At 36.1% G+C, this 25,528-nt stretch overlaps 1 protein-coding gene across 1 annotated transcript in view; it reads right to left on the bottom strand.

The window, feature by feature from the left end:
- The window catches only part of RALGAPA2 (Ral GTPase activating protein catalytic subunit alpha 2), a 387,908-nt gene extending 366,490 nt beyond the window's left edge, over window positions 1–21,418 (bottom strand). Inside the window, 1 exon segment of the mRNA XM_074287744.1 lies at window positions 21,074–21,418. Within this exon segment, the coding sequence (XP_074143845.1) occupies window positions 21,074–21,179 (106 nt within the window). The 5' untranslated portion in view covers window positions 21,180–21,418.
- Window positions 21,419–25,528: the final 4,110 nt, after the last annotated feature.

The raw sequence follows: 25,528 nt of genomic DNA, 5'->3' as shown, positions 1-25,528 counted from the left end.
TCATTTTTTAACCAATTCCAAATCCATCTAACTGTAATAACATCTGGCCCATTTCTCCAGCTAATCCATAAGCACAACCTGAGAAGCTTTATCAACAGCATTTCATTTCCTAGATCTTCAAGTTTATTCTGTCAAGAACAACAACAAAAAGGCTCCTGATTAGGCATGCTTAATAAAGTCATTCAATTTTAATTTAACAAACATTGTTAAAATGCCAGGTGAAAGTACTACATCTGGTGAAATTTAGTTATCACTGCTTCCTTTCTAAGTGTTTACCCAACCATCGCCTCAATAATATATACTAGAATGCCATGAAAATAAGTTGAGTTGGCAGAGTTCATTTACCTTCTTTACTTAAAAAAAAAAAAAAAAAAAAAAAAAAAAAAAGCTATTTCTACTTCTGTAGTCTTGCAAAAGCTGTCATTCTCCAAGATCCTATCTCTCTAGAACTTAGCATAGTCTCTGGAGTATAGTAAACATTTCAGAAATGTGTTACAGTTTCCAGGTTAAATAACCAACAAATAGGATAGGATAGGAGTTTTATTTATCCTCATGACCTCTCATACCTCTCTAAAGTAGGAATTATGCATAAAAAATAAAGCAATTCCAGTTGTTTCTACATTCTAGGACACCAAGAAACTAAATAAGGTAAAAACCTTATGAACTAAAAACAGAAAAAGTGAATCCCTAATCCTTAACACCCTCATTGGGTACCCAGTTCCTTTAACCACCAAACAAGTCAATCCAATATAAGAACTGATAACAGAACTCAACTTTGCCTTTACCTCCTCCCAATGCCTCGGAAAATTAAAAGGCAGAAACTTGTGCTGGTTTGGTCAGCAGTGTGCTGCAACACAGCTCAGTCAAAAAACTAAGGAGAAAAGGGCAGACTGTCTCTATTGTGTGTGTGTATGTATGTTTGTGTGTAACAAAAACAGACAAACATATTCTGTAGTACTTTACTAAGCCTAAGAAACAGAGCCCAGAATATAAATGGAGCCTTTATTAAAGTAAGTCCTGTAAGGGAATTATAACTTTACAAAGATAAGTTATAAGATTAAAATCCCAATTCTGCTATTGAATATCAATATAACCTTAAGCAAGTTAGCCTCTGGACCTTAGAATCCTCATCTTTAAAATAAAGGTTTAACAAAATCAAGGCAGTAAAAATTAAAAGAAAAGTAGGAAACTGGAGAAAAATCTTTGCAGCAAATTTCTCAGATAAAGCCCTCATTTCTAAATTATATAAGGAACTAAGCCAAATGTATAAGAGTCATTTCCCAATTGATAATTCCCAATTGGACAAATTTATCAATCAGTAGTTTTCAGAAGAAGAAATAAAAACTATCAACAGCCATAAAAAATGTCCTAAATCAATAATTAACAGAGAAATAAAAGTAAAATAACTCTGAGGTACCACTTCATACCCATCAGGTTAGGTAAAATGACAAAAAAGGGAAATGACAAATGCTCCATTGGAAAATAGGCATCCTAATGCCTGGTTGGCAGAGCTGTGACCTAGTCTAACCACTCTGGAAAACATTCGGAAATTGATCCAAAAAGCTATTAAACTACACATACCCTTCAACCCAGCAAAGTACAATTCTTATAATAACACTTTTTGTTGCAGAATTGAAACTGAGGGGATGGCCAACTGGGGAATGACTGAAGATATTATAGCATATGAATGAGAAGGAATACTGTAAAAAATAATGAAAGGGAAGATTTCAGAAAAACCTGGAAAGAAATATAAACTGATGCAAAGCAAAGTAAGCAGAACCAGGAGAACACTGTACACAGTAAGAATACTACTGTAAAAACAATATTATAAAGACTGGTCAACACAAGAACTCATAAAAAAAAAAAAAATACTATCTGCCTCCATATAGAAAACTGATAAATTCAGAGTGCAAACTAAAGCATTTTTTTTCTTTCTCTTTCCTTTTTCAAAACATAGTCAATGCAGAAATTTGTTTTCATGTGTTCATATTTGTAAATGTTTCTTACCTTAATGGCAAGAGAAAGAATTTGAAAGTAAAAATAAAATTTAATTAAAAAATAAAACAAAGGGATAATACTATTTTACCTCTGAGGTCCTTTACAATTTAAAATTCATGGATTTAAGTTCCAAATATAATGTGAGAAAAAAGAGAGCACTAAAAACTAGGGTAGAAAAGCAAAGTAATCAGCAATGATACTGGGAATGGGACCTGAACTGAGTATTAAAAGAGATAAATAGAAATGAGGCATAGGAGACAGCTTATAAAAAGGCATGGATAAGGGAGGTATGATGTAAAATCTGAAAAATAATTACTATGCTGGTGCAAAATGGAGGCTGGAGATGGAATATCTTATATGGGAAGTAGGCCGTATTGTAGAGAGTGAGAGAGTAGTATGTAATCAGCATGGAAAGATACAAAATTAAATTGTAAAAGACTCTAAATATCAGAGAAGACTGCATTTTGTACTAAGAGCAAGAAAGAAAAGCTGAAACTTCTTGAGCAAGCGATATCAAATCTGCTTTAGGAATAAGTACTGTGACACAGTTACATGAATGGTATAATGGAGAAGGAAGAGACTGGAAGTGGGAAAACCAATTAGGAGGCCAGTGTAAGAGTTAATGTGAGAGGTTTAAAATCTCAACAAAAGTAGTTGAATAGATAAAAGTGAAAGATGCTGATCCTATTTCCGCAAACAACTGACCACTTGGTTGGCTACAGGGGATGAAAATGAATAGCTGGAAGTCAGCCCCTGGCAACCTTTCATCATGGGACAGACACACTAAGCCCAGCAATGGAGAACTAAAGATGACTCATGTAGTTAACCTGCCTAATTGTAACAAAAGTAAAAGTAAGGTTAGAAGGTTCAAGCCTTAGTCTAGCCCATGTAGTAGACGATACCAAAGCTTTGCAGTTCTCACTCAGCTTGGCAGTCAGAGATAAGAATGAAGGAAGCAGAACTATGACTTTTTTACCTGGATTAAGAAGTTTGTAGAAAAACATATATGCCAGATTTTTAAAAATAAGCTTTGCATAGGAAAAATCATTCTCTGGAACAGCAGGGTCCTAGAGAACCAAACACAAGACCTTTGGCTTGAAAAGACAAGACTAGTAATTTGAGAACTATTCAGCCTATATAGAATTGATATATTTCTGAATATCTTTAACATCATCTATCATATTTAAAATTTAATTTTTCACTTTAAAATAGTTATTGTTTAATTGACAGAAACAGCATTTGTCCCAGGCAATCACCCCAGAGATAGTACACATATGAAAAATTAATAAATAGCAATCCTTACTGTATAAAGAAGGAAATTTGCCATCCCTATCAAAGTAAAAGTACCTTTATGTCATTCTGGATTTTTTTCTTACTCAAAAGCCCATTGGGGATATACATGGCTCTTAGCTCTCATACTTCTGTGTTGCTTTGCATCAAAAATCTTTACCGAAAAGTTCACTTTCAACTTTTGAAAAACCTTTAACTGCTTACTGATATCTCATTGTAGATAAGGCTATATATACAGTACTATCTTAGTATTCCAAAATCTGTAATTATCCAGGTTCCTCTCTCTTTGTGTGAATAAGAAATTGGCTTTATGTATACAAAACCAGAAGAAGGAAAAAAAAAAAAACCACTGAATGAACATAAATAATTTCAATCTTGACTTTTCCTTTTCCAGTTATGAAAGAGAACTATCTCCTAACAATAAGCTTCTAAATCACTCAATCCCCTTTCCCAAAAGGGAACTTAAAATTTTATTCTAATTGGTTTCTTTGCTAATCTCTACAAGATACTAGCAGTTTTATAGAATAGACTCTGGAATAATCTACTTTTAGTTCTTAAAAGAATCATTCACGCTAAATAGTTAACTTTTTAAAAGAATTAAATGAAATGTAACTGGTTTTACCTAGAGATATGAGTAGTTTCACCACAATATCAAATACAGACATTAATAAGATGAGCATCTAACACATCACCATAGTAAAAATAAAATATTTGTCGTTCTAATGGTTAGTTTCTTTAAAAATAAAAGTTTTGTAAAATATAGTGGTTTAAAAGTTTAAATTCACAATAAGAAATAATCTATATAAATATCCATATTACATATTATAATAAAAATTACATCAGCTACTGCCCTAATTTCACAGTGCTTTTGCTCCTATTGTCTATTTATGTCTGTCATGTCTGCACTACCACAGCAGCTCCCCATCACCACTTAGTGAAATACATTACTTTTTTCTAAGACCTAACTGGGTATAATATCTTCTCCACAAAGTCTTCCCTATTGTGTAACTAATGAAGCTAATCTCAGACTCCATAAATTTAAAATACTTTGGACCCTTTTCTTTTCCCTTTTCACATTCTACTTGATATCATCAAATTTATTTGTATAAGTAGTATTCCAGTATAAATATAATATATATTTATAATATTTGTATAAATAGTATATTTACAAATGCCCAATTGAAACTACAAACTCTATGAAGGGAAAGGTTGCTGTTTTCATCTCTGTATTACCAGTACTTAGCACAGTCTTTGACTATTAATAGGTGTTTAATAAATATTTGTTGAATTGAATTTAAATCCAATGTAAAATACACACACACACACACACACACACACATATTGATTAAATCACATGTCCATCCAAAAATCTAAGTACATATTTTAAAATTTTTATACTCTGGACATTATTTTGTTTGGTTTCTAAGCACATCATGACTTCAGCATCACTAGTAATTCTACTTAAGCAACTATAAAAAGTTGTCCGAAACCCACAATTTATAAACTAATGGAATATAGGAAAGCAACTATCTGTCTACAAAATGAAATTAATAAGGCTAAGACTTAAGCTAAAATAACTCATATTTATATAGCACTTTAGGGTTTATTAATGATTTTCTTCCACAAAAATCTGTGAGATAGTACTGGTATGATGATCATTATGATCACCATAAGAAAACAAGATTCATAGTTAAAGTGACTTGCACAAGTCCTATCAAAGCCAATAATTAAATTTAGGCTACTGAATGTATCATCTCTCTTTCTACTACCCTCACTTTACACTGAGAGATAGCAAGTTTCAGGGAAACAGGTTTGGAGAATCAGGAAAACCTGGGTTTAAGCTCTGCCTCTGACAAATTAATAGTTGTGCAATCACAAAACAAATCTCTGAACCTCTCCCTCATACCACTCTCTAAGATTAAGCTATGGGGGAGATGTTGTAATTCTAGGGAGCAAAATTTTTTACATCAATGAAAGGTTATCCTCATGTAAGCACCAGAACATTTTTCTTTTAATTATAACCATTTTAGGTGAGAACCCAAACTATACAATTTCAATTTTATCTGCTTATAATTCTGGTTCTCATTTATGATTCAGATAAGTGAATTTACCTAATAAATATATTTTAGAAAGGTAGAAGGTTAACTACATGTGCATGTCAACCAAAGTAATAAAAGTTAATTGAACTGAACTTCACCACATTGTCCTTTTAATGACACAGTCATGGTTCTGCTTTGAAATGAAACAAATACTTTTGATTATAATATAGGCCTTCCTGGTTCTAAATTCTATACAACAACATATACTCAACTTTGGTGAAAAAGCAGCTTTTAGGGGGAATAGTCCTTGGTCTCTCATTTTTACCCTGAGGTATATAAACAATTGAATATTTGCAAAATTCCATGGTTTTACAAAGTGCTTCCTCACAACATCCTAAGACATAGGGATATGAGTAGCAATTAGACATATGATTTCACTAGTATGGAGAACTCTCCCATGAGTTCTACCAATAAGTCAGCATCTTTACAAATGCAGCCTCAAGCAGATGCCCATGCACTAAGAGGTTTGGGGGACTAAAACACATTATGTAGGAAGCAGGACTTGAAAACAGGTTTTCCAGACTCGTAAGTAAGTCCTGCCTCTATTCACTATATCAAACTACTAATAAGGAAAATCATGATGGTGTCATCACCATTTTATAGATGAGAAATTGAGGCACAGCGAGATTAAGGTACTCAGCAAGGTCACAGAAAAATAACAGAGCTAGATTCAAATCATGATGTAACTAGATGTTGTAGCTTACAATAAATGGGAGGAAAGACAATATACAAAAGAAAGCTGAAAAGTAGGAAGATCATGGTGCCAGAGAAGCTACACTAAGAGGACAGGGTGGGAAAATCAGAGAAATTGTAAAGTAGTTCATCCAGATGAAAAATGGATGTCCTAAGCTCAACTCCCTTATTAAGTAGAGGTTTCAGAGTCTGACTCAACCCTCCAATCATTAGGACAGCAGGTAATGATAAGGTGCTATATCAAGGCTGATGAGATCTTGCAGGGCAGTAAAGTTTTCCCCATTAAGTTTCCTATGGGGGGGGGGCAGCTAGGTGGCGCAGTAGATAGAGCACCAGCCTTGAATTCAGAAGGACCAGAGTTCAAATATGATCTCAGACACTTCCTAGCTGTGTGGCCCTGGGCAAGTCACTTAACCCCAGCCTCAGGGAAAAAAAAAAAAGTTTCCTATGGTATGGGGGAAAGGTCAGAGAAGTTCCAAAGTGATGTAGACTGTAAGAAATAAAACCCTCCAATGACTCTCATCAAGTGAATTGTAGACTATAAGGAGATACTTAAGAAGTGAGTTTTTCAGTAAACCCTTAAAATGATGCGATAAAAGTAACCACAGACTCTGTCTATTCAAAGTCCTATAAAAACATTTGGCGTTTTTTCCATCTTTTGTGTATGTAGTGTGTACTAGGCATAGTACCAGATACTAAAAGAAAAACAAAGCTGAGTATATAATTACTAACAGCAAAATTCTTACAGTGTAATAAAGTCACTAAGATATCTACACAAATAACTCTGCAATTAATCTGGCTCTGGACACCTGCAGAAAGGCAGAGCCCCTCATTTCAGGTTCAGGCCACAGAGGACAGTTTATGGAAGGACCACAGGGAACAAGATCATTTGTGGGACAGTGTGGCTGGGGGCCCAAAATTGGGAGAGACCTCGGAAAGAACAGTGAGAAGGATCAGACGCTTAAAGCACCCACAAGACTAGAACTTTATGCTAATAGCTGTTAAGACAAAATAAAAATGAGTAAGCAAAGAAGAAAGAACCCACCATAAATAGCTACTATGGAGCAGAGAAGACCTAAGTTCATATTCAGAGGAAGATAATGGAGCTTATAAAGTCACTCCTTTTTAAATGAGAAGATCACAACAATTAATTCTTGAAAGAACTTAAAAGGCCTTTAAAAATCAAAATCTTGGTTATGAGGTAAGAAAAAATGAGAGCAATCTAAGAAAATTATTAAAAGGTCAACCAACTTGAACTAGAGAATCAAAAACTTAAGAAAAAAATAATTCCTTGAAAACTAGAATTGAGTAAGGAGAAACTAATAACACTTTTAGACATGAAGAAAAAATAAAATAAAATCCCAAAGAATGAAAAAAATGGAAGAGAATGTGAAAAATCTAATCAGAAAAACAATTGATATGGAGAACAGATTGAAGAGAAATTAATATAGGAATAGTTATACTACATGAAAATTATCATTTAAAAAAAGAATTTTAATATTAAAATTTTAATATGACAAGAAATTATCAAGGAAAATTGCCCTGAAGTTCTAGAACAAGAAATTCATGGATCATTACCTGAAAAAATTCCCAGGAGGAAAATTTATAGGAACATCATAGAAAAGTTTCAAAGCTATCAAGTAAAGAGAAAATATTGCAATCCACAAGGAAAAAAAAATTTAGATATCATATAGCTACAATAAAAATTACACAAGAGTTAGCAGCTACTACACTGAAGTACTATGTCTTGAACATATATTTTGTAGAGAAAAAAAGCTGGGGTTATAATCAAGAGTAACTTACCCAGAAAAGTTAAGTATAATCCTGAATGGGGGAAAAAAAAAAGATACAACAAATTGAAAAACTCAGTTATTTGTTTCAAAAACAGCAGAATTTAAAGGGAAATTTAGCATGTAAGATCCTCAAGAGAAATATAACATAAACATTAAAGACAAATCATAGGGGCTCATTTAAGTCAAATTACTTCTTATATGTGAAAATATATTAAACTCTTATAACTGATCATTATTTGGGTAGTTTGAAAGAAAGGTTTGGGTTGAGCTATGTATGGTGGGGTGATTCTTAAAAAAAAAATCTGTACACAGAGAGATAAAAAGGAATAATTATTTCACACAAATGAATCATAAAAGGAAAAACTGATCAAAGAAAGTGATGGAGGGAAGAGAAGGTAGTGCTGAAATCTTACTCTCATCAGAAATGGGTAAAAGCTAACAACACATATATATATATATATATATATATATATATATATATATATATATACACACACACACACATATATAGATGGATAAGGGAAGGAATGGGGATTAGATTAAGGAATAAGAGGCAAGGTAGTTAATAGAGCAATAGGGTAAGGAGGAGAGTAAGAAAAAAAAGGAAAGAGGAAAATACACAAAATCGCTTAGAATGTGAATGAGATGAATATTAGAGTCAACTTAGTGTGTCCACCTGTAGCTAATCAGGCCAACATGAGCTCAGAATCCTTTAGCACAGGTCAGATATAAATAATCCCTATGAATATTTGGAGAAGATTCTCTAACTTTTATATATCTCGCATTTCTTCTAAACTACTTCAGTTGTGCTTTGCTCATAGAGAACAGCACTTTCTCTGATGAGATGGGCCCTGGTGAGCAGTCCTGTGCCAGTGTCTCCCATGTCATACAATCAATTCTAGAGTTCTTTTTTTTTTTTTTTTTTTTTTTTTGAGGCTGGGGTTAAGTGACTTGCCCAGGGTCACACAGCTAGGAAGTGTTAAGTGTCTGAGACCACATTTGAACTCAGGTCCTCCTGAATTCAGGGCTGGTGCTCTATCCACTGTGCCACCTAGCTGCCCCAATTCTAGAGTTCTTAAGAGAGATCTTGAGTGTCTTTGTGTAGCTTTTTCTGACCAGCTGGTGAACACTTGCCCTGTGGAGTGCTCCATAAAATTGTCTTTTTGTCAAGCATACACTTGATATTAGCATAATGTGATCAGCTCAATCAAATTGCACTCTCTGCAGCAAGAGTTGGAATTCTTCGCCATTTAGTTTGAGAAAGGACTCAGTGTCTGGTATCTTCTCCTGCCAGGTGATCTTCAGAAGTTTCCTAAGATAATTCAAGTGGAAACTATTCAGTTTCTTGGCATACTGTCCAGGTTTCACAGGCACACAACAATGAGCTCAGCACAAGGTCTCTTGATCTTCAGTTTGGTGGTCAGTCTAATTCCTCTCCTCTGCCACACTTTTCTTGGGAGACTCCCAAACTCTGATAATGCCTACATCAACCTCATTATCCACTATCTAGGTAAGTGAATTTATCCACAGCATTCAAAACTTCTCCATTTCCTGTAATCATTGGTTCTATATGTGGATGGTATTAGTTGACAAAATATTTGTTTTCTTGGTGCTAATAAATGGAAACAGCAGATCAAAAATTTGAATTCAACTACATTTTGCTATAAAAATGATATACACATAAATAAAATAAAGGGCAGGAGCAGAATTTATTATTTAAAAAAGCAGGGATACCAATCATGATCTCAAAGTTAAAGCTAAAATAGACTTAATCAAAAGAGGAAAATAGGGAACTACACTGTCAGCCATATTATTCAATATAGCTTTAGATCACTTAAAATAATTAACTAGTATAGAATACTTAAGAACATACCTGTCAAAACAAACACATGAACTATATACTTATAAACATAACACACAAATAAAGTCAGATCTAAAAAATTAAGTAATATTTATTGTTCATGGGTAGGTAAAGTCAATATAAGTTTTTTAAATGACAGTTTTACATAATTTATTTACTCAATGACATTCCAATTAAAAAAATCATTAAAAAATTATCTTATTGATTTAGAAAAAATAATAATAAAATCCATTGGAAGAACAAAACGTCAGGAAAAAAGTTGAAAAAGCAGCAGATTCAACAGTATTAGACCTTAAACTAGAATATAAAGTGAAAGTATTCTTGAAGTTTAAAATGAATAATTTCTATTATTTTAAATTTAAATTCTGGCATAAGTAAAATCACTATAGACAAGAACAGAAGGAATGGAGAAAATTTTTATAGACAATCACTCAGATAAGATGCAATTAGGTTGGAATATTGCTGTGGCAAAGGATTGATTGATTTAGAAAAACATGGAAAGAGTTGGACTTACTCAAGAAGATACTATCTACCTTCGGAGAAAGAGATGACAGGTAGAAATATACAGTATGATCTTACATATATGTGTTTAAGTATATATGAATATATGTATGTTTATAAATAAATATATTTGTGTGTGTGTGTGTGTGTGTGTGTGTGTATATACATATATATATATATATATATATATATATATATATGTCTACATTTAACTGTAGCCTTCTTTAAGGTGCAGAGAGAAAAAATGAGTTAAAAGTAAATAGCAGATAATAAAAGAAATCTACAAGAAAACAAAGAAAAACTGAATGAGTATCATGAATTATGTAGGATTCAAGCCAGACGCAATAGGCAAACAGGAGTTAATGTACAATTCACTTTTGACCAACTAGGAGGTAAAGGTCAATATGGAGAGAATTCAGAACAGATTAATTATCTGAGCAAATTTCTAAGGCTGCAATAAAAGCCTGGGGTTCCCTCCCCGGACAGAAAGATGAAAGTGAAGCCTTCACAAAAATAAAGCAAGGTCCCAAAAAACCCTTTGTGGATTTTGTGAGATGTTTGCAAACAGCTGTCACAGTTCATTGGAGAGAGAATGCAGCTACAGAAATAATGACCAGATATCTAGCTATGGAAAATGCCAATGAGGTTTGCAGAAGAATTATATGGGGACTACACAAAGATGCTCCTTTAGAGGAGATCATAAGACGCTGTGCTTTAGGGGGCACAAATGCTTATTATACCCAGACCATGCTGGACATAGAAAGACAGGGTCCCTCTTGGCAAGGGACTTCTAGAGAAAATCGTCAATGTTTTCAACATGGAAAAGTTGGACATCTAAGAGCTCAATGTAGATATGGAGATGGAGTGAGAAGACACGGTGAGAAAAGACCTAAAACCCTATGTCCAAAATGCCACAAGGGCTTCCACTGGGCCTCAGAATGTAGATTGACCCAGAGAAATGAGAGGTGGGGCCCAGCTCTAAGGTATCATACAAAAAATAGGTGGGGCTTGATGGCAGCTGAGTTTACACCCAGAGGATCTTTAGAAGGTCAGGACTCTGATGTGATCTATCAGCCAAAAAGCAATCACATATCAGAAAGGTATTACATGGTCAATCAGCCAAAAAGTAATCAGATTGTCCAATGCAAACAGCTCCAATGTAATTGCCAGATGATGAGGAGAGATTTAGAAAGTGGTAAATAGAAAGGAATTAGGTTAACTGTCTGGGAGAGAGGGTTTGCTTGTATTTTTACAGACAGAGAAGGAAACAGATGGATAGAAATGAGCACCTGGAGAGAGATAGAGAAGGAGAAAAACCTCAAAACAAAGGAGAAGATCTAAGAAACATCTGACACTGAAAGAGCATGGCTGATGATAAAGACTGTTGCAAGACTTGAAAACCAGCAGGAATCATTAACACAAGATGATACTATTATAGGACTTCAAAGCTTGCAGGAATTATTGGATTCCTGGCACATGAACTAATGGACAATGGATTCCTTTTGGATTATTTCTAGGACTTATGGATATGTATAATTCCTCATGTGTTATGTTACTATGTGCTTATGTAATTTATATAATTATGTGTAATACCTCCCATATTGATGGATTTATATATACTGTTTCAAGTGAGTCCCTCCCTTCAGAAAGCCGCTAATCTGATTTGATTTCCTATTTCCTTTGATGTTTTCATCTCCCTGAGAAGTCAGGGAGGTCATGATCACCCTATGTTCTAAATCAAAAGAAAGGGGGAGATGTTAGGATTCTTACAAGGTGCTAAGTCACTGGAATGGATAGAGACAATAATTATCTAATTTAGTATGGTTGACCTGATCCCACAAGGAGATGTTATGGGCCAGAACTTGAAACAAGGTACTGAGTGGAATTGAGGAGACAATGGTTAAATCTAATTTAGCATTGATTTAATCCTACCAAATAACCAAATAATGGTTTCCTAGTGATGAAATGATTGGTGTGTACTCAGTGGGCAGTGTATAAGCAAGAAGCTCTCAGGGCCAAGAGGGACTTTGGGAGATTCAGAGTCAAGATTCATTCCAACTTCCACCTTTGTGCTGGCTGGAGACATTCGGAGAGAGCTCTTGGAAGCAAGGAGAGAAATAGGCCTTTATTAAAGCTAACCGGGCCCAGGAAAAGATTCAGGACTTTGAAGGACACAATAAAGGATCTGGACTTTAACTCCTGGCTGCATTTGGGATTACTGAACTGAACTGAAACTAAGGCTGCCTCCAAAAGCTCCCCAAGAAACCTGCTCCAAGAGAACATTACAATTTAGAGAAAAGAACATTACAGAAGGTATTATAGGAGAAGGCACTAACACAGCTAGAGGGACTGGTACATGCCTCCCAAAGAAGAGCTGAGTTTTAAAGGAAGCCAAAGGAAATAAGAAGATGAAGTAAAAAGGCAGGATTCCAGAGTTGGGAGATAGACTGTCATGTTTAAGGAAATGTAATTATGCCAACAAGGGGCAGTTAGGTCACCTACTCTATGGAATACTAGACTTGGAGTCAGAAAGACTAGAGTTCAAATCTGACCCCAGACACTTATAAGGTGTGTAACCCTGAACAAATCACTTAACCCCTGCCTGTATAAAATTGGAGAAGGAAATGGCAAACCACTCACATAAATTTGCAAAGAAAACCCCATGGCCAATATGGCACAGTACAATCCTTGGGTCACAAAGAGTTAGATACAACTAAATGACTAAATAACAGCAACAACAAATTAGGACAGCATAGGTGGATCACAGAATACTTAAAGGAAAATAAAGTACAAAAAGACTGAAAGCTAACAAAAGGCTGGATCATGAAAAGCTTTAAATAGTATTATTATTTATTGATCTTGGAGGTAGTAGAGAGCCTCTGCAGCTTTCTGAGCAGAAGACTGATATGGTCATACATATAATTTAGAGTGGAAATCGTGTAGGTAGCTGAGCAGAAAATGAACAACAGGGGGGTGAGATTTGAGGGCAGGGAACCCAGTTAAAAGGCCATCAAACGAAGGGTTATTCATCACAAGAATGCTAATAGTTTATCTAGCATTTGAAAAAAAAATCTCTTAGACTATTCTTGAGATAAATATGAAAATTGTAGTCTAAACAACAATAGAATTAGATGGATTCAGAATTAGTTGAACAGGCACATAACAAAGAATAGCTGTTAATATTTTGATTATGAGCTTGAAAGGAGACCTGTATATAGTGAAATGCTCCAGCTATCTCTGCTATTATTCACTTTTATTAATTACTTGAATCAAAGCACAGACAGCATTCAAATTTGCAAGTAACCAGAAGTTGTAAGGGCATTGCTAACCTAATGAATGACTGAAGAAAGATAAAAAAGACCTTACTTAACAATCTATAACAGTGGTCCTCAAACTTTTTAAATAGGGGGCCAGTTCACTGTTCCTCAGACTGTTGGAGGGTCGGATTATAGTAAAATCAAAAACTCACACTGTGTCTCCGCCCCTCAGCCCATTTGCCATAACCTGGTGGGCCCCATAAACGTCCTCAGTCAGCCCACATCTGGCCCAAAGGCAGTAATTTGAGAACCCTTGGTCTATAACTTTAGACTGAATCTAATAATATAAAATCTGGAAGGAAGAGATTATCATAACTGTATTTGCATTTCCACAATACTTTCCTTAGTTGGAATATAATAATTGTTGAACAAAAAAAATTATTTAATAAAGTCTTAAACCTGGGTTCAAAATATTAATTTCATACAAAATGTGGGAAGGATAGCTAGATGTCTGTTCATCTAAAATAGACACAAGGATTTTAGAGAGTTACAAAATTTACAGAAAGCAATAGTGTGGGATATGGCAGACAAGAAAGCTAATATGACCTAAGGTAGCACTGAGAAATACAGGCTCAGAAACAGAGAAAGGGTGGCACCACTCTAACCTGATCCGGTCAGAGCTGGAATATTGTATCCAGTTCTAGAAAAATATATTTTAGGAATGACATTCACCAGCCAACTAAAGTACAACAACCAGAATGATGAAAAGTCTCAAAATCATGTCGTCTAAGAATCAGTTGGAAGAATTGTACATGTTTAGCCTGAAGAAGAAAATTTTTTCTCCAACTGAGAAGCAGGGAAATTCTGCTTTCAAATAAATGAAGGACTATTACTGGGGAGGAGGGAGCAGAAGGTTAGGAGGGAGCAGAAGGTTGTGCAGGGGGAAGAATAGACTTCTGATAACAGAGTTAGAACAAAAGGCTGGAGGTTGCAAAGAGGCAGATTTAGTTATGAGAGAAATAAGAACCTCCTAACACTTAGACCTATTCCAACAAGGAACAGAATGTGTAGTGAGTTCTACCTCAGTGGAGGTCCTCAAACTATGGAGGAAAGCCAACTTATTGGATATGTGATAAAAGTGATTTTTGTTCAGGCATAAATGGATTGGACTAGGTAACATCTGAGGTTCCCTTTCAGCTCTGAAATTCTATAATCCTTTAAAATGTGAACATCTATATAAATATAAGATTTATCAATATTATAATATCAAAAGGGGGAACAATACAAACCCTTTCAGTGTACAATAATTCACGAGATAAAATTAGTACAGAAGTAGAAAATATATCAAGTTCATAGCAAAATATTCAATTTCAGTGTTTTTCCAAAACTCAAATAGAAAAAAAGGAATATCTCCAAGAAAAGATGATAGACTTCAGGAATGTTAATATTTTGAACTATATATTACTAAAAACTTTTAATCCTTTTTAAAAATATATATAATTTCAAGTTGAAAGTAATTTCTGTTTCTAAAATTAATTTTAAGCTCTTATTTCAGCCACCTGACCTACAAAAGTTTTAATATTTAAAGTATGCCCTAACGATTTTAATTCCACTAATAACCTACCTTCTCAGAGGACATGAAGACAATTTTCCTTAAAAACTTAAAAAGTAGGGGGCAGCTAAGTGGCGCAGTGGATAGAGCACCAGCCTTGAATTCAGGAGGACCCGAGTTCAAATCTGGTCTCAGACACTTAACACTTCCTAGCTGTGTGACCCTGGGCAAGTCACTTAACTCCTGACTCAGAAGGAAAAAAAAAAAAAAAACTTGAAAGTAAAATAAATGAGCCTAATCTTTCATATCGCTTCTAACTTTTCTCATACCATAAGACTCAGTTAGAAATAGATTGCCAATTATATTTGTGCTACATACACATACAGGAAGTTTATTTTATACTCATTTGACTATAAAGTTAAAAAGAAAAGATGACGGAAACACAATTTTGCTTGAAATAATGTCATTTGAAAAGGACAATAACTAAGGGTGACAGGCTTGAATTATATCTATCCGTTTATGTTTTGGTTTACAGAACTACCATGTGATATTAAAGTTCATGTGGACATGAACTTCATGTTATCTGCTCTGCTTGCCAAGTCAACTGTAGTGAGCCAGCATTACACAAACTTAGAAGAACCTTTCCTCTAGTATTATCAGATTAAGCCTGATATTCCAACTCTTCAGAACAATGCTGAAAAGCAAGCTATAACCAAAAACAAAACAAAACAATTTGCACAAGTTAGGCAGCAAATCAAAAAAAAAAAAAAAAAAAAAGAAAGAAAGAAAGAAAAAGGGGGTGGGGGGGGAATTGGGAAAATTGAGAAAATGGGAAAATTTGCTTTAACATAAACTTTGAGATATTATCTATAAGTCAACTTTTACTTTCTTCAACAAATAAATATCCTGAAATATTTTTTAGGATTCTATCAGTCATTTGAAATTTTGAAAGGGAAAAAAAATCTTAACTGGGCATTCTGTCTTCCTACCTGACTTCAAGTTCAAACCATCAACTGACAAATGAAAATACTTCACCATGAATAAATGAAGCATTTATTAAGAACTTGCCATGTACAAATCTCTGGGGACAGAAATAGAAAAATAAGATAGTCCTAACTCACAAGGAGCTCACATTCTAACAAGGGAGATAACACATTTCAAAGTGAAGTCCAATAGAAAATTTGCATAGCTATTAGAATGCAGACAAAGTAGAAGAAAATTCTTCCTCTTAATGTCATTTCCACGGATATAATCTTATCAGTTTCTGATATTGAATCATCTAATAGTACCAAAAACTGGGGGAACAGAATTTTTTGAGTCTTTCCAGTTGTAGGAATAAGGAATAAGTGCAGGAGTAAGTTCAGATTGTCTCCATCAGTCTGAAGGGAAACAGGGCTTCAGGTAAATGATGTGACTTGCCTGGCACATACTGCCTACCATCCCTCCATGAGGGTACCTGGCCGCTGAAGCTTAGATTGCCCGTCTACCCTCTATGTGGATGGCTCACTCCTTCTCCACAGAAAGTGCCTCCCCAGATGATGAGGGTGAGGGGCTGAAGTGGAAGCAAGACCAATGTCAAGAGGGGTGTCTGCTATTGGCTGATAGTAATTAATCAGAAATTGTTGCTGCAGTGATGAGGAAAATAGTCCCTTTTTCTCTACAATTTCTCCCTTCAACATTTGGCTTTAATAACTGAGCTGGACCTACTCTAGTGGTTTGGAAGACACTGCTATATGCAAGGCTTTGGGGCTCAGGACCATGGACTTTTCCATCTGGGTCTGAGGAGGGACAGTAGTCAAGACATGCTACCTCCTTGAGATGTTCTACTGCTTTTCTTATACTGTCTTCTCTTCCCTATCTGCAGAACTTAAGATTATAGGATATGAGGGGAAAAGCATGAACTCTCTAGCTCCAGATTTGTCACTAACTACAATAGCTAGTATCTCAGGACTGACAAGTAACTTCATTTAAGTACATTTTAGATTCCTCCTCAATTAAATCAGAAGTGACCTAGTCAGACTGTAAAGTTCAAAAACCTTTTGATGAACTAAATTAAAAAGCTCATCTTTTCTACATTCTAATTTTGTCTTTTTTGCTCATTTTCCCAGTCTACTTCTTGACTCTAGATTTTATGTCATGTTGGGTTTGAACTTCTGCTGCTTTCACAACTCAATCTGGAAATCTGTAAGTTTCCAGTGTCAAAATGGTGTGATCTGGGAAAAGTCTAGTCACTGCCTTCCTGGTCTTCTCTCTGGTCTTTGGGCCCTTGCTCCTTTGCAACTACTCCACTCCTCTCCCCTGAAACTGACCAAAAACTGGGTAATGAGCAATAGAGCTGCCAGATGGTACCTGTTCCTTCCCAGTGCTATCACTGATGTCCCCTAGGATCTCTTTTGACCCAGTATTCAGTCCCCTTGATGCTCATGTGTGCTGAGTTGCTCCTCCACAGCTGGTATTGTTGTCACTGCTAAATGACACTTCTGCTGTATGGCACTCCAGGCCAGCCTCCACCCCAATGTCTACAGAATTCTCTTTCTATCTTCCAAAGCTACACTGAACTAGAAAAATGACTCCCTGTGACTTTCCCACTTAGAATTCCATTTAATATATTATGTTAAGTTGCTGTGGAAAGGATGTGTTAGAACTCAAATAGCAAAATACTGTCTTCACTCCACTATCTTGATTCCACCCCAAGACTATAGGATCTTTCCTTTATATAAATAAATCTTTTTCTTTCTATAACTAAATTCATCATCTTCCCCAACCCAACTTTTCTGTCAAGTTCTAAAACTTAAATCAGATCTTTTAACTCTTTAATCATCTTCGTTGTCCCATGTAAGCAAACACAATATCATCCATTTTTTTCCTTCAAAAAGTGACTCATTCATCTCGATTTTGATTACTAACACCTAAACCAGACTGTACACTAAATTAATATCACTGGTCTCTCTGATTTCAGTCCCTTTATTTTTCTAATCCTTCCTAAAAACTAGTGTTATATTAACCTTTTTAGTCTCTTTCACATCTATATTTTACTTTGCTGTCTCCTGGTAATATTGTAAACTTCTCAAGATTAAGGACTACTTCATTGATGTCTTTGAATCCACTATACTTGACATAGTAGGAGTTTAATAAATGCATATTAATTGATGAGGTCACGCTTTTAGTTCAGAATCTCACTATTTCCTACCATGTTGGCTCCCTAGAGGTATTACTTTATATGATGATTCTTATTTTCTACTTATACTCAATTTGCACCTATCACTCTTGTAAAGTTAGTTTCTTCACTAAGACATGATTACACCATCTTCATCATTAATTCCATAATCATATTATGGCTATTATCTTTTTTCTGAATCACTTCCTCTCCTTCCTTCATCCTAACCTTTCAAGCAGTGTTAAAAGCTTCCACAATTTATGCCTTACTAGCATAGCCTTTGGGAACACAGAAATAATGAGGCATCAGTTTACATTTGATACCTATAAGGTTTTTAAATATGTGGCTGATTTCCCTATCACAAAATTCAACCATATGGTCTGGACACCCAACATGGAAAGGCAATACACCTAAAGCTTTTAACTTGTTCATAAATTAATGTGGCCACTATATTTATTTTCCCATCTACAAAATGTCGAATCTACTACATATATATGTATGTGTGTGTATGTGTATATATATATATATATACATACATATATATGTATGTATTTATAAACATATATATACACACACACATCTCTTATGTAAAATATATGTGTGTGTGTGTAAGCTTAACAATATAATGGAGATACAGATAATCAGGCTACAGAGAAATAATCTTAGCCATTTGTCTTGAAATACAGACTACTGTTCATAAGGGATGAATCAGATGTTATCCCAAAAGATCCCAAAGGTTATATTCTATCTTACTAATGGAATATTGACAGTATCATTTTTGTGTACAGAGGAAAATATTATTAATAAGGAGATCACATATAAAAAGTTTTAAAGTGCTACACAAAACAAATTTTAAAATACTAATTACAATTATCTCTAAACAGCTCCCAAAACCATGACTTAATTTATATCTTTCAATTTAAGCTTTATTTAAAAAAAAAGTTTGGGTTCTAAAAATAGCATCAAGGCAAGGTATAGGATATGGATGTAAAGGATTACAAATTTCCAGAAACACTGGATCACAGTCTGAATTCCATGTAGCTCAACAGTTTTTGCCATGTAACAAAAACCAAATGTATTTAATCATGCCTGTTGTATCACAAAAATACAAGCATGAAAATGAGAAAATTGATAAATACCTTCTGAATTTTATAAAACTAAAGATAATTTTGCTGGCATGCAAGCCTCACAAATCAAAATATATGATAAGGTGTCATAAAATGAAACACAAACCTCACAGTGAAAAAATTAACACAGGGCAGAAGAAAAATAAAATCCTTCTGAAAGTGACAGGAATATATTTTTTGCCTAAAAAAACTAAAATGAATGAGGTTAAGCTGGACCAGACTTTACAAAACATAATCAATTTTCCCTATAGTCAAAAGAACAAGAGTTTAGCCAAAATATTCACCAGATAGCAAATGCTTTATTTAAATTTACACTTTAACAGTATTTAGTTGTCAAAAATATCACTAATCGTAGTATTGATCTAGAATGTTACACAAAACAAATACTACACTGCAGAGGGGGGAGTAGGAGAGTTTAAGGCACAAAGAAAATCAGAGTTCATTGCCATGAAAATTAGACTAGCTTATTAAAGTCATTATCAAAAAGTCAGTCAGCAGGTATTTATTTAGCTTTCATTGTAAACCTTGATTGTTAATTTTCATGGAATAAGAGTCAAGATAGTTTTGTATAATCTGCTCTCTTCCTGTCAGATAGTCTAAATTTGACATTGACTCTAAGTGAAAATGACCAGCAACTCTTGTTAGATTTATGAAAAATCTTCACTCATTAAAACAAAACAAAAGTTTATGAGAACTATTTTAAGTCTGGTCACATTAAGACTCAAACTTTTCCCAACTAAACGGATGTTTTGCTTATATCTTAGGAAAATACATCAATAAATCCTAAGGATTTTTTTTTTAAATCTGGTTTGGTTGCCATACAATTAAAAGCTAAGATAAAGCTGTCTATAATGAGGGAAAAAAAAAAAAAAAGTTTTCATTTTAAATGAAACAGTCTAGAAAGATAAGAAAATGGAAACCAAAACAAAGCATCTCGGCCAGAGCCAAATCCGGACTCCGAAGCAGAATACCTACACTATTCAAAGTGACAGGAAGTATTACCAGAACTTTCACACCCAGATGGGTTGGCAACATGATCAATTACAGTAACCCCCCTCAGAAAATCATACCTGCATAGACCAATCCCTAAAGTTGAAAAGGAATAAAACCATCACCATTTCATTTATAAAGGGGTGAAAGGTGAATCCTTTTTAAAACTCCGGAGGCAAGTGTCAAAATACCAACCGAACCATTTCTCGGCCAGATAAGGCGGAAAAGTTAAGCGTGAAGTGCACCACTTGGTGCCCGCAAAACTCTCCCTACCCCGTGGGTTACCTGTAAGACCCCAGACGCACTGCAAAAAAATTTCGAAACGTGTTTTTAAACGGATTCCATTTCAACCCAATTCAATTCCGTTCAATAAATATTTATGAAGCGCCAGGCAATGTGCTAAACCAATGACAGTCATAAATAAAACAACGCTGTTCGGTTCTTCGCCCTGCAAGCCCTAACTTCCTCCCGTATCTTCCGAAGAACTGTGGAGAGAATCTGGGGGGAAGCCTGTACTCCTCATGGGGCCCCACCACCATCTGGGGGCCTCTTCCAGACGCTTCTTTCAGCACCCGGAAACTCCGGACAGTTTTCCACCCCGCCAAAGGGTGAGCAAGGTGGCCCTTTGGGAAAGTCCCGCGCTGCCCCGGGCAGGTGAGCCCCAAAGCGCCTTCCCGGTCCAGCCGCGTGCGCGCCCCCGGGGCTCCCCCACCCCCCAGTCACCTAGCAACGTGCCTGGGCGATTCCCCCCTCACCTAGCAGAGATCGGAGGTGCTTTAGGCGGGTCAGTACGTCCTTCTTAGGGTCCAACACTTTCTGAGTCGACTTCTTGACATCCCCATGGCTCCTCCGGGAAAACATCCCGCCGCGGGCGCCCGAGCACCAAGCCTCGGGGGAAGGTAGCCGCCTCCACTGCGCCGGGTTACGGCATACGGTCAGTGCCTCGCCGAGGTGGGCAGCACACACGCACAATCACTCTCTCACACACACACGCTCTTACCCACAGGCGCGCGCGCGGCGCTTCCCCCACCCCCGCCTAGCGCGACCACTCATCCACTGCCCCCCAATCCCACCGCGGCCGCCGCCTGCCCGCGACTCCCTCCTCTGGGGCTCCAGGAAGGAGGGGAGGGGCCCGGCATGGGGAAAAGGGGGAGGAGGGAAGGAAGGAGGTGTCAACACGGAACTGACCAGCCCTGTACCACGTGAGAAGGCGACCAGCGGGCCCCCACCTCCCCTCCACCCCATCCACAAACTCACGCGCTCAGCCAGTCCAGGCTCTCCTTGGCCGTGACTCCGCCTCGCCTCCACCCCACGAGGATCCCAGCGCGCAAGTGCGGGAGTCCTACCGACCGGGCACTTCTTTCCTTCTTTCCCTCCCACCCTCAACCGAAAAAAAAAAAAAAAATCCAACTGGGAAGCGCGCGACAAAGGCTAGCTTCTCTACCTCCCTTCGAACAACTTCTGAACTACAAATCCCGTCGTGCAAAGTGTCGCTCGACATTGGAGGAAGAGGTCTGGGTGAGATGTTCTCATCACTCCACCTTAGCCTGTCCACCTTTAGCCCTGCCGCGCGTCCTATAGGGAAATGTAGTTCTTCATTGAACCGAACCCAGGGACTATCTTCCCCTAGCTTCCCCCTCCGGGTACGGGGAGACCTTTGTTCCTCCCCTTTGCCCCACTGCACTATGGGGGCTTCCCGCCCCAGGCATTCAGTTTGCTGGGTTTCCTTAGAGCGCTATCATATCAGCTACATGTTTTCTTGAAGAAGTCGTTTGAGTCTCAGTTTTATAAAAAAGAAATCGTTTGGCCCATGGGAAATTTTAATCTTCTATATTAATAGAAAATTGCGCTCTCCATGTTATAATCCATACAGGCCAATTTTTGCCATTTCCAAGTAAAACCGGCATTATTGGGTCCCCCTTTCTAGATATTACTGTTTCAGTCAGCTTAATGCGTATAGGCTGAAGCAAGGACTATTAGATTCTCCTCGTAACTTCTGACAGCCTTTGAGTCGTTGGGCAATGGAGCAATGGAAGGAAGGAAGGAAGCTTGATAACGAGGACTCCAGTCAGAAGGTTCAAATTCTGTCCATGTTCTTCACGGACAAATCAGTTTCCTCACTATAGGAAATTGGAGTCAATTTCATCACTAGGTCGTCCTCCTTATGACCTATTCCTCTTGACTTCCAATTTAAAAATGAGGAAAGTAAAGTTGCTTCCCATCCAGTTCCCAAGGAGTGCTCTGAGGGTTAATGAAGATCGCATTATTTGGAGAAAATGCACTTTTTTTGTGCAAGGTCATGTAATATTCCAGTACCAGAACCAGAAATAGAACCTGTGAGATCTGACTCACACAGCACTAAGCGTTTTAAGGTCATCATGAGCTTTTCCCCTAAGAGTAGAACTTTTGAGATGCAATATGGGGGTCTTCATTCTCAAAATAAACTCAGAATCACATCAGTTACAGTCCCGTGAGGTCTCACAGCAATTTCCTATAATCTTAGCTTTAGATAAATTCACTTATTAGAACTCATGTATCCTTGCTTTAGATGAAAGAAATTCAAGGTTTATAATTTTATATTCTAGAACATGACATGTTCTTAGATCAGCTCTGAAGGGGCTTTTTCCTTCTAGATCTGATTCTTAGTGCAAACTCAATATAAAGTAGAGCTTTAAGAAGAATTAAAAATAGTAAGAACATTTAATTAACCTGAAACTTAAGGAAATTTCAGTTGTTGCATTATGAGTGCCTGAATTGAAAAATGAGTCGTTGTCTCTCTTAATATTATCAGATAGCTTTTCAAACAACCTTTTACATATAAAATTCTTAATCCAGTTTTGGAAATTTTGTCATATTTTCTTTTTTTATTTTATTTTTTTATTAATTTTATAATTACAACTTTTTTTGACAGTACATATACATGTCATATTTTCTAATAAATGAAGTCTCTCATTATCATATTACCAGAATAAAAGAATGTTATGGAGTGATCTCTTATAAACTAAATAGCCCACCAGTTCTAAATCTTCATGGTCTCTATTGGATTTCCTGATTCATCAATCCCATAAGAAATATCTGCCTTCCAGTATTGTATAATTGGCTTTAATTTACGGTAACAGGAGCCATATGTTGGGAACAAAAGTTTTTTGTCAATTCCAAGCATTTTAGGTAGAGAAAAAAAAAAAAAAGTCACACATTGTTATAGTAAGTATTCATTTTTCTGAAGGAATAGCAATACCAGGAAACAAGATAATGTGAAAAACTCTTTTTAATCCATTACTTCAAGTCTTCTCCTGAACCCAAGTATAATACTGCCAAGAAGTATAAAAAACAAAGGCTTGAGGTTGAGTTAGTATGCTATACTGGAAACTACATTGGATTTGGAATGAATAAATTGAAATTCAAATGAGGGTTTAGATGTTTAATAAGCACATGATCATGAACAAGGTATATAATCTCTCTGCTTAGTTTTCTTGTCTGTAAAATGAAGAAACTAGTACTTATACTACCTACTTGACAGGGTTATTGTGGGAAAACACTTTGTCAACCATAAAGCTCTATATAGATCTGTAATTTCTTTACCTCCATATACTCTAATTTTAGAGATACCAAAAAAAAAAAAAAAGTATTTACTATGAGCGTCCCCAGAAAGCTTATTTATTTCTAAGCCTTATCTAGTTTCTATCAGAGCCACTACTCTGCCTTATTCCCCAACACTGACTTGTACTTTTAACATGGCTAACCATCAATTTGCACCCTCACTGCCCCAGTTATTCAGTGATCTGCACTGTCAGCATCTCACTCTCGTTCTCACCCTAGTTCCAGCAGCAAAGATAAGAACTGAAGGAGATTAAAAAACAAAAACAAACAAACAAACAAACAAAACTGCTCTCACTCAGAAAAAGATTAAAAATCTTTAGGTTTAAAGAAGAAAGAAAGCATTAATTGCATAATTATAATAACATAACATTTATATAATGCTTAGAATGCCAGGCACTATGCTAAGTGTTTAACAATTATCTCATTTGATCCTCACAACTGTAGAACTTAGGTGCTGTTATCCCCATTTTTACAGATCAGGAAACTGATGTAAATAGTGCTCAAATGACTTCTCTAGAATCACACAGTTAGTAGGTGTCTGAGACTGGATTTAAACACAGATATTGCTAACTTCTAGGCCTAAGGCACTATCCCCTACATAATTCAGATTTACCTAGATTTAGGCCCCGGTCATTTGTGGAAAAGCCCTACGTCATTATCCACAACTATCAATGCAAAGAGATTAAACCCTTTCTTTTGCTCATTTACAAATGAATAAAGTATTAAGTATTAAGCACAAGGGATAGAAAGAGAAACACAAGACAGTTCCTGCTCTCAAGTAGCTAATAATCAGATGGGAGAAACAAGATATATGGAAGGTGGCAGCAAAAGTCCAATGCAAAGCTTCCATGGTCACAAATCTACTTTAAAGCCATTTCCACTGATAAATTCATATCTATTTCTGACATTAAACCATTTGACAGTGCCAAGGACTTTGGTGGCAAGAACTTTCCTTTCTGAGAATTCAGTAGGATCTGCAAGAGTAGCTGCCAGGTTCCTTCTGCACAGGGATTGTTTCCAAGGAAAATAGCTTTAGACTCTGCCAAAAGCATTACTATTCTTAATGCTCTTGGTTCAGGGTCTTGAGATAGTGATAGTTTGACTTTGCCTGGCACATATTGTCTCCCTTCTCTTCTTCTCAGTGCCCTGCTGCTTCAGCTCAGATGGGTTGCCTATTTAATTTGTGGCATTTGTCTGGCAGTTAGTAAGGATCTATTTTCTACAGGAATCACTTCTCCATTTGATGGTTGGAGGGCTGTGCAGGAAGAAGGAGTAGTACTATTAAAAGCTATTGTCATAACTAAGGTTCCTGTGACATCTATTTATGTTATTATGTGACATAAATTATGTCATAGTTTTATTGTGTAGATAGGGAGGAAAAACATAAACAAACAAAAAGCATCAAATAATAATACCCCTCTCCCCATAAAAAAAAAAAAGAACAATAAAAGCTGAACATCCGAAAACCTGGATTCCAATCATAGGCCCCCTATTTATAACCTCTGTGGTCTTAGATAAGCCAGTCAGCCTTTAAACTTCAGTTTTCTCATCTATAACAATTAGGGGATGCAATTATATAGCACCTGTAGTGTCTCTCAGCTCTCCTCATT

The sequence above is a fragment of the Sminthopsis crassicaudata genome, chromosome 2 (assembly GCF_048593235.1).
Source record: "Sminthopsis crassicaudata isolate SCR6 chromosome 2, ASM4859323v1, whole genome shotgun sequence".
Taxonomy (NCBI): domain Eukaryota; kingdom Metazoa; phylum Chordata; class Mammalia; order Dasyuromorphia; family Dasyuridae; genus Sminthopsis; species Sminthopsis crassicaudata.
The sequence above is the reverse complement of the archived record's forward strand: the minus strand, read 5'-3'. Positions and strand labels throughout refer to the sequence as shown.